The sequence below is a fragment of the Anthonomus grandis genome, chromosome 9 (assembly GCF_022605725.1).
Source record: "Anthonomus grandis grandis chromosome 9, icAntGran1.3, whole genome shotgun sequence".
NCBI lineage: Eukaryota > Metazoa > Arthropoda > Insecta > Coleoptera > Curculionidae > Anthonomus > Anthonomus grandis.
In genome coordinates, this window is record NC_065554.1 from 11,390,232 (window position 1) to 11,405,364 (window position 15,133).

The 15,133-nt window shown below is 32.3% G+C and overlaps 3 protein-coding genes across 4 annotated transcripts in view; 1 reads left to right on the forward strand and 2 right to left on the reverse strand.

Moving 5' to 3' along the window:
- Positions 1-15,133, forward strand: part of LOC126740428 (flotillin-2) — a 512,088-nt gene that overhangs the window by 323,946 nt on the left and 173,009 nt on the right. The gene's annotated exons all lie outside the window — the stretch shown is intronic.
- On the reverse strand, positions 3,125-5,500 carry LOC126740426 (glucose dehydrogenase [FAD, quinone]-like). 2 transcript variants are annotated; one of them, XM_050446449.1, is made up of 5 exons: positions 5,258-5,500; positions 5,062-5,199; positions 4,842-5,010; positions 4,541-4,790; positions 3,125-4,495 (listed from the first exon to the last, which is right to left on the reverse strand). In XM_050446449.1, exons 1-5 carry the CDS (start codon positions 5,411-5,413, stop codon positions 3,346-3,348), a joined length of 1,863 nt encoding a protein of 620 aa, XP_050302406.1. In that variant the 5' UTR covers positions 5,414-5,500; the 3' UTR covers positions 3,125-3,345. The 2 variants fall into 2 exon arrangements, with proteins under 2 accessions (XP_050302406.1, XP_050302407.1); XM_050446450.1 differs by having other exon boundaries at positions 3,125-4,486; positions 5,258-5,499.
- Positions 14,065-15,133, reverse strand: part of LOC126740417 (glucose dehydrogenase [FAD, quinone]-like) — a 29,132-nt gene continuing 28,063 nt past the window's right edge. Inside the window, exons 11-13 of the mRNA XM_050446430.1 lie at positions 14,477-14,717; positions 14,222-14,419; positions 14,065-14,155 (exon numbers count right to left, since the gene is read on the reverse strand). Coding sequence (XP_050302387.1) covers positions 14,085-14,155; positions 14,222-14,419; positions 14,477-14,717 — 510 coding nt within the window. The 3' untranslated portion in view covers positions 14,065-14,084. The remainder of the gene's footprint in view (positions 14,156-14,221; positions 14,420-14,476; positions 14,718-15,133) is intronic.

A 15,133-nucleotide genomic window follows, 5' to 3' on the forward strand; every position in this document is an offset into this window, starting at 1 on the left:
TAAGTTTTTCGCCATTCCGTATACTAACCGATCTAGGCTCTGTGTAATTATAAGAACAACCCTATACATATTAATAAAGAAATCCTTTTAGACCTTTAAACGAATAATCCTCGAAAACGCCTGCCGAATTATGATTACCGCATGTTCCAAATTCGATACCGAATATTCACATCTCAGGCAAGTTTGGCAAGTTCTTATTTATAAAGCACACATTTACTTACATGAACAACATGAAGAAAAACAACATGATGCACATTATGCCACAAAAGTTTTAATAGTAATAAGGTCGAACGAAGTGATCTCCATGAAATATCTGCTTATGAAGTAAAAGTAAGTAAGGTAAAAAGTCGAGTATTTCTAGATGCGTCCTAGAAAAACCGAAATTTTAAAACGACGTTCGTTTTTATGCCACCATGAGCAACCTAATTTTTTTTTATTTTTATTTTTTTATATGCTTCATAGTGCCTTGTAATTGTACCTTAAATAGTAAAATCCAAAACATCGCATCTTCCAAAAATACCACGATATGAGACGCGAAGGAAAATGTCAATTTTCGATTTTACTAAGAATTTTGCTGCCTGAAAAACTACCCTTACTGAACAAAATTTAATAAAAAGTAGTTAAAATTTGATATCACTTTTTTGGACACTCTCACTGAAAATTAATTTCTTTGTTAATTTGCGCTCTTATCTATCACATACTATACAGGTTAGAGAATTGAAGATTACGCATTGTCCAAAACCATGGCAACGCCGCTACCTCTCGTTGATGAGCGACCGCCTCCGGTCGTTTGATAGGTATTTGCTGTTTTTATTTTTTACAGAATAACAATAATAATATCGACATGACTTATTCTGCTGTTGGACTGAAATGCGTTGAATTTCAAATTCAAAACTGGGTATGAACCATAAAACTGTTACCAGTATTTAGAAAAAGCAAGGGTATAAATGTTTCAAATATTCCAAAACTCAGGAGATATTTCCCAAGACCAGTGGCGAAGAATGGAATTTTGTGAAACCATGATGAAAAAAGCAAATAAAAATTTGGATTTTTTACGAAATATTTATTTTTAGATCTTCTTTTCCATTACATGGAAAACGCAATCATTCCGTTGTTCGATATTGGTCTCAGGAAAATGAGCGGAGAAGTTTTCAATTTCGTATTCAGTATCGTCAAAAATTGATTATTTGGGCTGGTATTTTTGGGCGACCATATTATAGGGACATTTTTATCTATGGTACTTTAAACCCCCAAAAATACCTTAACTTGCTGTAATACCAAATTCTTCCTGGCGTTTAAATCCTCCCTGATTTAAACGTGGGATCGGTCTATTTTCAACAAGACGACTGTTCTGCTCATAATGCAGATAGGGTGAAAGAATTTTTAACAAATACTTTTCCCAACAACCAGGAAACACTAATTTAGTAAGTCAACAAATTTAGAGGAGTTGCGAGACAAAATTGACGAATGTGCCAGTTATATTTCATCCGAAACTCTTTTGGATGGGTGAAATGGAATTTAAGATAGATTAACTCATTTCTAGGCAAAAAAGGAGGTCTGTTTGAGCCTTTTATTTAAAGGACTAATTTTTGTTAAGTTAATATTACGATTCTATGTGGCTTGTACACTGATCTATGTAAAGCCTGTATGAGAAAAATAATTTAGAAATATCTAAACTTTCTTCTAATATTTTGCGAAATTTTATTGCAAGTAATACAGTTACCCCATCAAAGTCACACGCGTACTAACGTCGGTGTCGTACTGAAAAACAAGGATATAGCAGGCGAGTAGCAGAGCGCACGAAATGCATGCGTGCGCATTTCCATATTGCCCTTCTATACCTAATGATTGATTCCCCAACCTGTATACAGGCTTAGCCAATTTCTTTCTGGTATGCCGAAAGACTCACATTTGTAAAGGAAATTCATAAACAAAGCGTTAAGTTAAAGAAAAAAGGACAATTTGTTACTGATTCCCCACGTACACTTTCCGCTGACAAGGAAAATGCAATCCTCGGCCATCTCTATGTTTGGGTCTGATACCTTAGTAGAGGCAGAGTAAGAAAAACTTTATGGTTCTCTATTTCAGCTGTGATTTGTTATTGCAAGTTAGTACATAATATATCTATATTATTACCTTTCCTCTCAATATTGTAAAGTATAAATAATACGAGTCATAGTTAATAGGACTTTTTATTCTACACTTAAAGTTTACAATTCATGTGGCTTTAATATTAACTAATGAGTGCTTACAGTCAAGCCTTTTGCATATCTCTGATGCGGCAGGTAGTTGCTTATTGCATTTCCTGTTGCATGAGTTCTATTTAAGAAATTTGCGATTTTCTAAATGCAATAGCCTCTATAGTTTTTTTTGTAATTTTTTCAGTCTCGATAAATATAATCTTTTAGTAATGGTTTGTTTCACCAATGAGCTAGGGCACTTAAATATTATTCGTAGTTTGACGAAATGTTACAGATTGTAATCCTTTCACTCTTGCAGTTTAATTCCTGTTGAATTTTGTAGTTAAGTAAGGGATGTCTTAACATATATTTGTCGTTATATAGCCTCACTAATAAATTCCACTGATTCTCTGTGTCTCTTTGGTCAACTTTTATTACAATTTCTTTACAATTATATATAAAGATTTATTTCTCTGACCTATATTGCAGTATTTAAAAAAATTACATCATTGCTATATTTCGAGTATTATCAATAAGTTGAAAGGGCAGAAAATATCAATTTTTCTTCCTCAAGGTTAGTTACGATATAAGAACTATCGTATGATCGTATGAGCTATTTTTCAGCCTCTCTCCCTCGTTTCTTAGGGAGACAAATCAGGGATGGCCCATGTTCTGACATCACATTTAAGATTACAATATTACTTGCATAAAGTGAACCGTTTGTAGAGGATATCAAACTCACAATACTGACAAGAATAAAATCCATGAAATAGATTTTCGATTTTTTTAAATTCATCGTTTTTTTACACGTCTGACCAATTCAAGACTTAGGTACGAAAATTAATTTAATAACTTGCAATAACAGTCACAAGTTAAAAAGAGAACGATAACGTTTCTCTTTTAACCAATCTTTGACCCACATGTATACATGTATCAACACAGAATATAATTTATTGTATATTTTTTTACAAAATCCATGAAAAAATAAATAACCTTATGAAAAAATCGCATGAAATGACTACACTTAAGTTATAACATAGCTTTGAATTGCTTTAAGTGAAAGCAATTGAATAAAGCTAAAAAAATATAATTTAATCTAATAATATATAGTAGACGTTTATGTATACAATATGTTTATACAATATTTTCAATGTGTTCAACTAATTTATTTTCTTAGTAACGGTGACACATAATCCTTGATCCATTTCTCTTTTAATGTTTCACCCAGTTTCACCCCTATTAAAGCATCGGTAGCAACAGTGTTTCCTAATCCCGTTGCAGGTAAAATGCTAGAATCGCCCACCCTTAGACACCTGATATACCGAACTTCATAATCTAATTTAACCACACTTGAATCATCACATTCTGGACCTCTTTTTAAAGATCCTGCTACATTGTAGTTTGGTGAAGCCATATTCATGATGTAACATTTAACATAGTGAATGGAGCAGAATTTATAATTTCTACATTCTGGAAGGCCAATGTCTAAAATATCTGCTCCCAATTCCTGAAATGGAGGAGTATCCAATAGCTTAGTCACCTTGGTAAAAGCATTAATTAAATGAAGCAGATCTTCACCATCAGGATCTGTAAAAAAGTTTCCGATGATCCTAGGGATGCCCTCATGTAAGGTTTCATTTAGTAAAATTTCTCCAGATGATAATGGACGTAAAAGCGTTGGCACAAGCATGAGTATGACTTGTTCATCATTAGCTTTTAAAATCTTTTGTGTTATTTTTAGATTAAGATGCCAACCGTCCAGCCATGTATTGAGCATTCTTTCTTTTGCTTTAAAATAATTATGGTATACAGCCACATTTGCTACATTTGATTGTTTTTCAGTAGATAAATGAGTAACGAAATCATGAATTCCTATATGAGAAAAATTTCCTGTACGAAACATGACATAATCAAAAGTATCTTGAATCGAATCAATTTCAGTGTGCTCCGAATATAGACGGCTTTTATTAAACGTGATAAATATGGGAACTCCAATCTGAAATTTTAAGTTTTTACCAACGCCTGGCATATGCAATGATACTGGAATCTTTCTTTTTTGTAAATACTCTCTTGGCCCGATTCCACTTAAAAGCATTAGTTTTGCGTTATTTATGGCGCCTGCTGCTAAGATCAACTCTTTCCTTGCTTGAATAAATATTTTTTGGCCGTTGGTTGAAATATTAACACCTTTAGCTCGTTTATCAAATGGATCATTTAGCACTATCCCTTGAGCAACTGCATTTTTTAAGAGGAAAAAATTGTTTCTATTTTTCAGAGGGGTTAAGAATGCTCGTCCCATATGATATCTGCAAAAACTTCACCTAATACCGTAACATATTTGATCAATGAAAACTACGTACCTCTCACCATTCTTTATCATTAAATAACTGTGAGAAAATCCAATAGAAGTTTTATCACAGCTCATATCATTATCGGTTTTTCTATAGGCCTCTTGCAATATATTTAACAAACTACGAGTATTTTCTACATATTTCGTCTCTAAATGGACTTCTCCTTTACATAGCAAGTCTCCTTTTTTCCTATCTTCTTCTGGACAGCTTTCGAAAGTTTCATAAATAGTATCAGTGGCATTCTCATCTTCATGAATTCCTAGAACTCAATATTGTAAATATATATATAGTGAATAGCAAATTCAAGTACCTCTGATATAATGTAGATTATTTATAGCACTGGTACCACCAATTACTCTGCCTCTAAAAAACCTACACTGCTTGTTCTCGTAGGCTTGACAATTTTTTTTATTTTTCTCAATGATATATTGCCAAGTTTCTGGCCCAGAATCCATAAAGGTAGGGAAAAATCCTGGAACCTGGAAATTAATTTATTTCTTTGCCCTCTATTGTTGTGTACATTTACTTACTCCTGTGCTTGGAGGAGGATAATCTCCGGCTTCAATCAGTAAAACACTCCACTGTTCTTGTTCCGAAAGTCTATTAGCCAAAGCACTTCCTGCCGCTCCTGCTCCAATAATAACAAAATCGAAGACATTTTCATCCTCCTGAAAGGCTTTTATACTTAAAGCATTTTTCTCAAATACAGAAATAAATTCAACTTACATTTAAGATTTTCGATGCACTATCTTCAGGATACTGACTGACATGACCGATAAATTTCACATTAAAAAATAACGAATTTATAAGGATAAGAAAAGCATTCGCAAGCGCTCCTTGTAAAGACGTTACATCGTAAGATATAACCCCTGCTGGAGGCATTTTTAAATTGACAAGAAATTTTGAAAAAAATATTGCTTTCTTACTAATAATCAAAAGAGACTAATTAACTGTTAGTTTCATGACAATATGTCTGTCTGTCAATAGTTATAGGTATGTATAGATTAGGTACTATTCGGGAATTAAAAATCATTGCATTGACGAAAATTTATTGACCACAAAAATAGTCTAGAGTAGACAAATTATAATAATTCCGATAAATAAGAAATATGTACAAAATTTCTAGAATTTATTTTAGTCATATATTAGTAAAATATAGAGAATAGAAGAATAGTTTTTTTCTTCTCTAGTAAATAGGCTTTATAGTAATTATAATTGTGTGCAAGTCGGTTTTTTTTTCTAAATATAATGGATGGTTCTGCTAAGTGTCTTTATTAAGGGCTCTGGGCTCTTCCTGTACTATGTTTTGCGAGTTCTACTGGTCCTGGTTTTCTTTCTTGCAATAGTCTATTAATAGTAGATTTTCCTATTCCAGTCATTCGAGATCATTCCTGTACAACTTCACTACAGCAAAACTATGTTGGTCGTATTATAAATAATCATGCACATTTAAAACAATAACTTTTCCATTAACTGAAAATGCAGAAGTACAAGCAGTAGATGTATTATTAGAGCTTGTTTATTAATAAAACGTCTGGTCCATTTGTATATACTATGTTATATACAGGGTGATTCATTAAGAATGGGCAATCTCTGAACTAGAGATACTACATAAAATATGGCAATTGAGCTTAAAATGTCTTATACAAATGTTGCAGGTTTGTTTATACATAAGATACAGGGTATTTAAAGTTGGAATTTTAATTTGAAATTTCCTAATAATTTTGTGATTTTAAGCAGTATTGTCTTGAAAATTAGCGACTTTATGTGTTTTGACATGAAAATTACGAATTTTGTGGTAAATTTAGCATTATTTACACAGGGCGTAACTAACGCCCTGTTACTTCAGCGTAAAGAATCCTAAGCCACCGTTATTACATTTACATACAGAAATTATATGACAATTTTACTGTCACTAAGTAAGAGTGTATTATTTGTAGGAAAAATTCTAAAATAAGAAAATGCCACGTCATAATGAATATTCAAACAGTGAAACGAGTGATATGATTTGTTTTTTGCTCAGTAAAATTATAGTGGACTTGGTGCAGCCAGAAGATATTTAGAATTACACTCAAATTGAAGACAATCCAATCATAAACTGTGCAGACGTATTTATACCCGCCTAGGCGAAACAGCGTGTTTTCGTCCTAAAACCTTAAATACTCAGTACTCATCGGTTAAGTACGGCAACACGAACTAGTCAATCGTCTATCTGGAGAATTTTAAAGAAAGAAAATCTCCGTCCATATTACTATACTCCTGTCCAAAATTTGCTACCTCAAGATTTACCAGTTCGCCTACAGTTTGCTCAATTTATGCTAGATAAACAATCTGAAAACCAGGAATTTCTTAATGACCTTCTTTTCACCGATGAGGTGACGTTTACTAGACGAGGTGTTTTTAATTGGAAAAACAATCATTTGTGGGACTCCGAAAATCCACATGCTCTAAAGGAATGACATTTTCAGCATGAATTAAAGGTACATATTTGGTATGGTTTCATATCTGGTTTTTTTATTGGACCTTTCAAATTTGGTCCTAAACTGAACGGGCTCCTCTATTTGAACTTCCCTAAACAACAGTTAAACCTACTACTAGAAGGTGTACCACTAGCCATAAGGCTGAACATGTGGTTTATTCAAAACGATGCGCCGCCACATTTTTTCTGAATGAACATTTTCATCACCGCTGGATTGGGCGTGGCAGTGGATTTGTTTGGCCGCCTAGAACTCCAGACTTAAACGCTCTAGACTTCTCAACATGGTCACACATGAAGGACATGGTTTACAAAGATACAATTATTTCCATCGAAGAATTACGACAAAAAATTGAAGAAGCTACTAATATTATCAAAAATAATCGACAAATGTTATTTAATATTCAAAGATCTTTAAGGAGACGCCTTACAAAGTGTATTGATGTGGAAGGCATTTTGAGCATTTACTTTGTAGTGTTTTTTCATATTGTTACTGATTGTTATTTGTTGTTTTAACTTAAAAACTGATACATGAGTTACATGAAATAAACAAGAGTACCTTTTTTATTAAAAATTAAACTGCGTTTTAGATTTTGTAGTCGTTTTAGCCATAACTGATTAGGCAAAAAAGATATGTTGTAATTTACCTAAGTAAAAGGGTGTAACTAACGCCCTGTATAAATAATCCTAAATTCACCACAAAATTCGTAATTATCATGTTAAAACACATAAAGTCGCCAATTTTCAAGACGATACTGCTTAAAATCACAAAATATTAAGAAATTTCAAATTAAAATTCCAACCTTAATCGCCATATTTTGGTGTGTAGTATCTCCAGTTCAGAGATTGCCTAACACTTTTGAAGTAATATTTATACTCTGTGCTTTTATTACCAGTCATATTTATTTACATTCTCCAAATTACCTGGCAGAAGTCCAATGAAGTTTTTTATATTAGTATATTAAATATTATGCTAATCTGTGTAACATTTAAAAATCGTACCTGTCTGTACTTTCTTATAGCGTTCGAAACCTACCTTTTTTCTCACTTTATTCATTAACGAGGTACTAAGTTTACCTACGCCCATGGATGACCACAAAACTCTCGGAAATTTACATTTTATTACTCTCTACGTATTTTAAATACAGTATAAATGACTCTTTATAGTTGCCGCTACCTATTTTTCTTTGATCTGAGCAGAATAGTCCGGGCGTTTATGTGTAAAATGTATTAACTACCATTATTTTTTATGAAAAACAAGCCAATATCCATAATTTTCCAGTATTAAGCAAATTTTATACTGGAAAATAAACATTCGGAGTCTAACGGCTACTTTACACAACTTTCTAAAATATCCTGATTTCATGCATAGCGGATCCTTAATAAATAAAGGATAACTTTAGAATGATTATTTGCAACATCATAGTGATAACTTTTTAGATTAAAAGATCATATGCGTCTGGATTATTGCGGCTTCAGATCGCAGAAAATAGATTACCGTGTACGGCACCAATGTCACTTAAAATGGGAACCCTATAAAGTAATTTAAGTAATATACCTATAATAAGTTGAATTTAAATTACTTGATATAAAGGAAGAACTCAATTCAATGTAATACTTATTTCGTTTTACTCCTACATAAAAGGAACAAGATCTAAGAACGTAGAAATATCGAAAATTGAGACCCCCAACGATTCTCTATACACAGCTGAATTTTAAATTTTAGAAACGCAAGCATTGACTTGAAAGAATAAACATAACTTATAAAGAGTTTTCAGCCAATTCAGTGTGCACATACCTAACATTATGTGTTTTTAAAGAATCTAATATTTTTATTATCCATCAGATACTATAGTCAATAACTCTATTATACTAAATATTTTTTTAATAACATTAATGCCTTCAGACCTTCCTTATTATTGCCTTTTTCCTTGAAGAGAGTCAATCGTTTAATTCTGGTAAGAGAGTATAAATGCTAAATTTATGGACAAATTTTAAAAAAATTACATTACGTTTATCATTTTGTATTTTGGTTTTCTTTGACTCTCAGACTTTTAAAATTTAAAAAATTTAAGGGATTATTCCTTGGATTTTCTAAAGATATTTTATCCCTTTATGATTTTTGGACTTAGTTTAGGATGTTTTGTTTGGAAGATACAGAGCAAAAAATAATTTTATGAATAACAATTATTTATTACCAAAAATTACATGTAATGGTTTTTAATCTATAAGAACTGTTTAAAATCACTACCCTGCGCTTGAATGCAATCGGTCGATTCCCCAACCATTTCAAAAAACCAGGATCATTTCCCATTGCGTTACATCTAGCAATTATCCGATTTCTCAAATCTTTTACATCTTCCCTTAGGGTAGTATAAAGTAATTACTTGGGATGACCCCATAAGAAATAATCCAGGGGATTTAAGTCCGGTTATCGTGCAGACGTGAGATTCAGATACGTGAGGTCCACCTCGACCAATCCAGCGATCTCCGTATATTACTGTTAAAAACTGTCGAGCCAAAAGTGTAATCAAGTGTAAATCAACTCTTTAAATTGTCTTATAGAGTAAGACTCATAGCGGAAGACATACACCAGGGCAGAAGTAGTCAAAATTTGAAGAAACTTATAAGGTTAAATTTAGCCCTAAGCTAAGCAAGGATCCGGCAATAATAAAAATTTTAGTCAGTCTCTATAGGCAAAGAACCTCTGAACCTGTACTGTGGAATATTATGCAGGCTTAGAATGGAGACGAGACATTAAGTCCGAAACAAGTAGTTATATGGAGGAACGTGCCTCTAGAGTCTAATTAGAAATACATGTTAGTTAGTTTTGAAATTGTAAGTAATGTTGGCACGGCGTTGCCATTTAATTGAATGTCATTGAGTTAAATAAACGTAAGATTGTTGTATTTATTGGTATGTGCTATATTTTTATTGAAATATTTTTGAAATATATAATTTGATTAATGCTGCCTGTCTCTTGTCATTTTAGTCAGATTTGGATCGTCGGATCTGACGACAGGTACCACAAAAGTGTACGTTAAATAGCGTCAAATAGCTACTTGAGTCTTGTACATTGTTAAGTCATTAGCTCTTATAATCGAGTGGATATTCCAAATCTAATTTATTTTAAAGCTATTTTTGTAAATAGAGCAAAACCGCACGTACACCACCTGACGTTACATCAAAAATTTCATTATACTCGGTACCGAATAACTTTCACTAATGACGTTCACTCCGTTGAAAATAATTTCAAGTTCACTTGTCCACCTTGAGTAATTCTGTTAATCCGAGTTTTCGCTGTTTCGATTTTGAAATAAATTGACAGTTTATTTAAGTTTTCCTCGGTTTTTTTGTGGTATACGTATTTTTTTGAATTGATTCCATTTTTTTTTGCGAAAAAGTAATTAAGATGTAACATTATATTAACGTTATTTAATAGATGGATATTGCAAGGGCATTTTTATTTAAAAAAAAACAGCTTTTATTATAAAAACAAGTTTTGTTTATTAATAATATGGATTCAAAATTTACTATGCATGAGAAAATCAAGAGAAAATGAAATAGTAAAATTTGATTTTCTCGGATTTAACTTAAATGCAGTTAGCCACTTTTATGTTTTGTGCGGCAGAACAGTGATGCTATTTATGGCATTTATATATATATATATATATATATTTTATTTAATAGAATATTTCTGGAAATTTTTAGTAGTAGTAGGAATTCGTTAACCATATACTATTTGTGTCCAAATATGACATTATCTCTGACGTCTATAGATTTTAAAGATTTATTTTTGACGTATTGGTTTTTTTTAATTGACATTGATATATACAGTGACCGCCTAAAGTTCCGCATAAATTCGATAAAAATTAGAGACATGATTAAGAGAAAACACTCGGACCCGTCGATTTTTATTTTAAGTTGCGCATTATTTCACATAAATTTTTGTATACAGGGTGGAACAAAAATAAAGATATGACGTCATCGGTCATTTTTTTAAATGGAATGCTATACTTTTTAATGCATTTATGAAATATAGGCGAAATTCCAAGTAAGTTTCGTATAACACACCTTATCTCAAAACTCACGCAAGTAAGTACGTCTATTTGCAAATTAAGATAAAATGGAGGATAAAATGTTATAAACTGTGAAAACTCTTATTAATGTATCAAGTGTTGAAACTGATCCCCATTTACTTCTTGGCAGAAAGCAAGACGGTTTACAAACTCATGTAAAACACAATCAATTATTTCAGGTGATATACGTCTAATTTCATATCTAATTCTATTTTTCAGATCTTCTACGTTGTTTGGCTTCTCAATATAAACTTTACTTTTTAGGTACCCCCATAGAAAATAGTCGCAGGAATTTAGATCTGGTGACCTGGCCGGCCACTCTATTGGCTCTCTTTGTCCTATCCATCTTCCTATGAACACTGTATCCAAGTAATTACGGACATCTCGAAAGAAATGTGGCGGTGCGCCGTCTTACTGAAACCACAAATTATCTGTCGGGACAGCAGGGTCTTGTTCGTATGGGTATAGGGCAGCCAAAGCAGGGATAAGATCTTCTTAAAGAAAATTCAAATAGCGTTGTCCTGCTAAGTTTTCTTCGAAAAAGTATGGCCCTATTACTTTATTTTCCACGATACCAACACAAACATTAATAGATTTACAATACTGTGTATGAGCCTCAGTTGCCCAGTGTGGATTTGACACGGTCAGTGTCAATTTTGCCGATTTACGACAACGTTTAAACAAAAAGTTGCTTCATCCGAAAACAAAACTCGTAACACAAACTGACGGTTATTATTGCAAATGTTCATCATTTGCTCGCAAAATTGGTTTCTTCGATCAGGATCGTCCTCATTTAATTCGTGTATTAGTCTAATTTTATAAGGGTGGTATTCATTTGCTTTTAAGATGCGTCTTACTGACGTTCCGGCTATATTATTATCAACTGAAATTTGTGAAGTTGCATTGTTTGGATTTTCTTCGACGGAGAGCAAAACGTTTAATTTAGTTTCTTCAGAAATTTTTGGACGATCTGATCTTGGAAAATCCCTAACATGACCTGAAGTTATGAATTGGTGCTCTATTCTACTAACTGTTGACTGAGAAAAAGGATGGTTTGGGTATTTGGCATTAAACAGTTCACTTACTTCTTTTTGCGTGCGCACTCATTTGGCATCCCCTCATTTTGATGATGCTAGGATCATCAAAATTTCAATTCGTTGGGTTTCCGTTAAATTAGCCATAATTTATTCTGATAAAAACTATTAATTTTCGAACTGACAGTAACATTCGAAAATTAAGATTCTTTGCGAGTGCAACCATGGAAATAGAAACAATTGGCAGTCTTTATACCATTATTTTTATCCTCGATTTTATCTTAATTTGTAAATAGACGTACTTATTTGTTTTCTTGTTATTTAAACGTAAATATTTCGAAAACAGTTGAGTTTTGAGATAAGGTGTGTTATACGAAACTTGCTTGGAATTTCGCCTATATTTCATAAATGCAATAAAAAATACAGCATTACTTTTAAAAAAATGACGGATGACGTCATATCTTTTTTTTTTGTTCCACCATGTATACAGAATTATGCGGAACTTAAGGCGGTCACTATATACATATATTCTATTAATATAATTAAACTTGCATCACATTTTTATTTTAAAACTAAGATATACATATATGTATACCCTAATAACCATTACTTCTTAGGTTTATATTTTATGTTCTGTTTTTATTTTCTCGTAGGTCACGAACAAATTGGTAACTCAGATGCTAAATCGTTTTTTGATTACTAGTTTAGTTTAAGTATTTTCTTTACAGGTAGCTTAGTAGATATGAGTTATTTGGAAAGATACACTAAATATCTGGTAAAATCCCGAGCGTCGTTCAATGATTGAAGCGATATTTGGTGCTGTAGTCAATATCATTTCGTCAATATGTAGCAGATTCTTATGTTTTTTATATAGCCCTTCTATTGTAATCCCTCTCGAGTTGTTCAGGAAAAAATCTTAACTCCATATGCCTTTATAGCAGCAATAAGCCAAGCTTATATTGTGTATATACAGTGCGGTGACTTTAACTAAAAATTAACTAGTTAAAACTAATCAAAGTTTATCTCGCAAAATTCCTGAGACCCGTCGATTTTTGTTCATTTTTTTTCACATTTCAAGATAGTTTTTGTATTTTTTCACCTACAGGGGGGGTCTAAATTAACCCCAACTTTTTTTTTCAAATGGAAAGCCACTTTTTTTAAACTCTCATTGAAAAGAGCCCCTTTTCTTGATTAAATTGCCCCATTTACTTTTGTGATTATCTAAAGGAGAAATACGAAAAAAAAAAAACCATTAAATTATTAAAAGTTGCGTTTAATGTATAAGATGCTCAAAATGAGCACCATTTACTTGTTGGCAAAGCCCAAGACGATAATAAAATTCGTTTCTGACATTTTCTAACACTTTCTGGAGATATTTGTCGGATTTCTTGCGTAATACGTTCTTTGAGTTCGTCTAGGTTTCCTGGTTTGCTCATATAAATTTGACTTTTCAAATGTCCCCACAGAAAAAAATCAAGTGGGGTGAGATCGGGAGAACGTGCCGGCCACTCGATTGCACCCCTTCTACCAATCCATCTGTTTAAAAAATTGTCATCTAAATACTGGCGTACATTACGGGCATAATGTGAGGGAGCACCATCTTGTTGCATCCAGATTCTTTCATCATACAAATCTGGATCAAACTGACCGGATATATAATATTTAAGATATATTTAAGATTAAGGTTGAATCTTTGTTTCTTGTTTATTTATGCAATAATTCACTATGTAGGAAAGTTCTTCATAATATCACAATTTTACGAATTTTACGGATTTATCATAACCTATTTTAAGAGCGTTGGCACTGCCAGTGATGATCTATTATGAAGTACGGTTTACCAGCTTATTAACGAGTATTTATGCTCCAACATTCTTGGAAACAATGTTGACTAAAAGGGAGCTGAAAAAAAATGAAACAATACAAAATATAAAGTAAAACCATAAATAAACATAAACTATTATTTATTATTGAGGTCTAGTTGATTTCGTTTTATCACCATTTTCAACTTTTCGAGCTTCATATGTATCACCTTGATCTAAAAATTAATTGTGTTTTTTTAATTGGATCCTAACAGAATGCTTATAATCAATTCAGTCTATACCTCCATTTTGCTCAAATCCACCATATGAGTTTTCATTAGTTTCTTCATAAACGTCATATTTATTATTATTAACGGCACCCCAGTCTTCCTTTATCATATCCGCAGCCTTTTCTGCCACCATTATTACTGGTGCATTTGTGTTTCCTGTTGGTATATAAGGCATAATACTGCAGTCAACAATTCTTAAATTTTTGACACCTAAAATAAGAAAAAATAGAAAATGGAAAAATACAACTTTTATCTTCTATTTCTTACCTCGTACTCTTAATCTTGGATCCGTAACAGCCATAGGATCGTTATCAGGTCCCATCTTGGCAGTACCCACTGGATGGTAGATGGTAAGAGTATAATGGTAAGCCAGACAGGTCCAGTACTCGTCTGATAAAAACTCCAAGTGGTGACAACCAGGCATTCTTAGATGGTTAAACCGTACATTGTATGATTTCATTGTGGGTGTTTTAGTGACTATATTGTGAACTAGTTTAGCACCGTCCACCTAAAAAGAATGAGTTTGCGAGATCGTTACTTATCTAATTAAGAGGTCTTTATTCTCAATTTATTATTTATCTCTAAACGTTTATAAAATATTTATGAAAACCTCTTTAGGAGTTAAATTTGAATAATGTATTTTTTTTACAAGTCAAAGTTTATAGCAGATTCTTTTTGCAAAATTTGTCCATACATTAAAAAAATATGATTTTTGAAGATGAACCATAAATAACTCTAGAACCCTTTCGAGTTATGATTGAATATTCTTCTTATCCTGAATATATACAAGATATACCGGATAGGTATATCTTGTTTTCTGTTAACAAAGGTTTAATGTATATTGATTCTGGGGTTGAAATTAGTAGGTACCAAAAATTGACAGTTATCCAATAGATAATTACGAAAACAAAAAAAATTCTGCCT

Bases quoted from the DNA above. Each gene is read 5' to 3' on its own strand.
- LOC126740426 (XM_050446449.1), bottom strand. From the start codon at position 5,413: ATGCCTCCAGCAGGGGTTATATCTTACGATGTAACGTCTTTACAAGGA. The intron at 5,011-5,061 runs GTAAGTAAATGT...ATTAATTTCCAG, and splicing joins ATCCTCCTCCAAGCACAGGA to GTTCCAGGATTTTTCCCTAC. The intron at 4,791-4,841 runs GTACTTGAATTT...ATTGAGTTCTAG, and splicing joins TAATCTACATTATATCAGAG to GAATTCATGAAGATGAGAAT.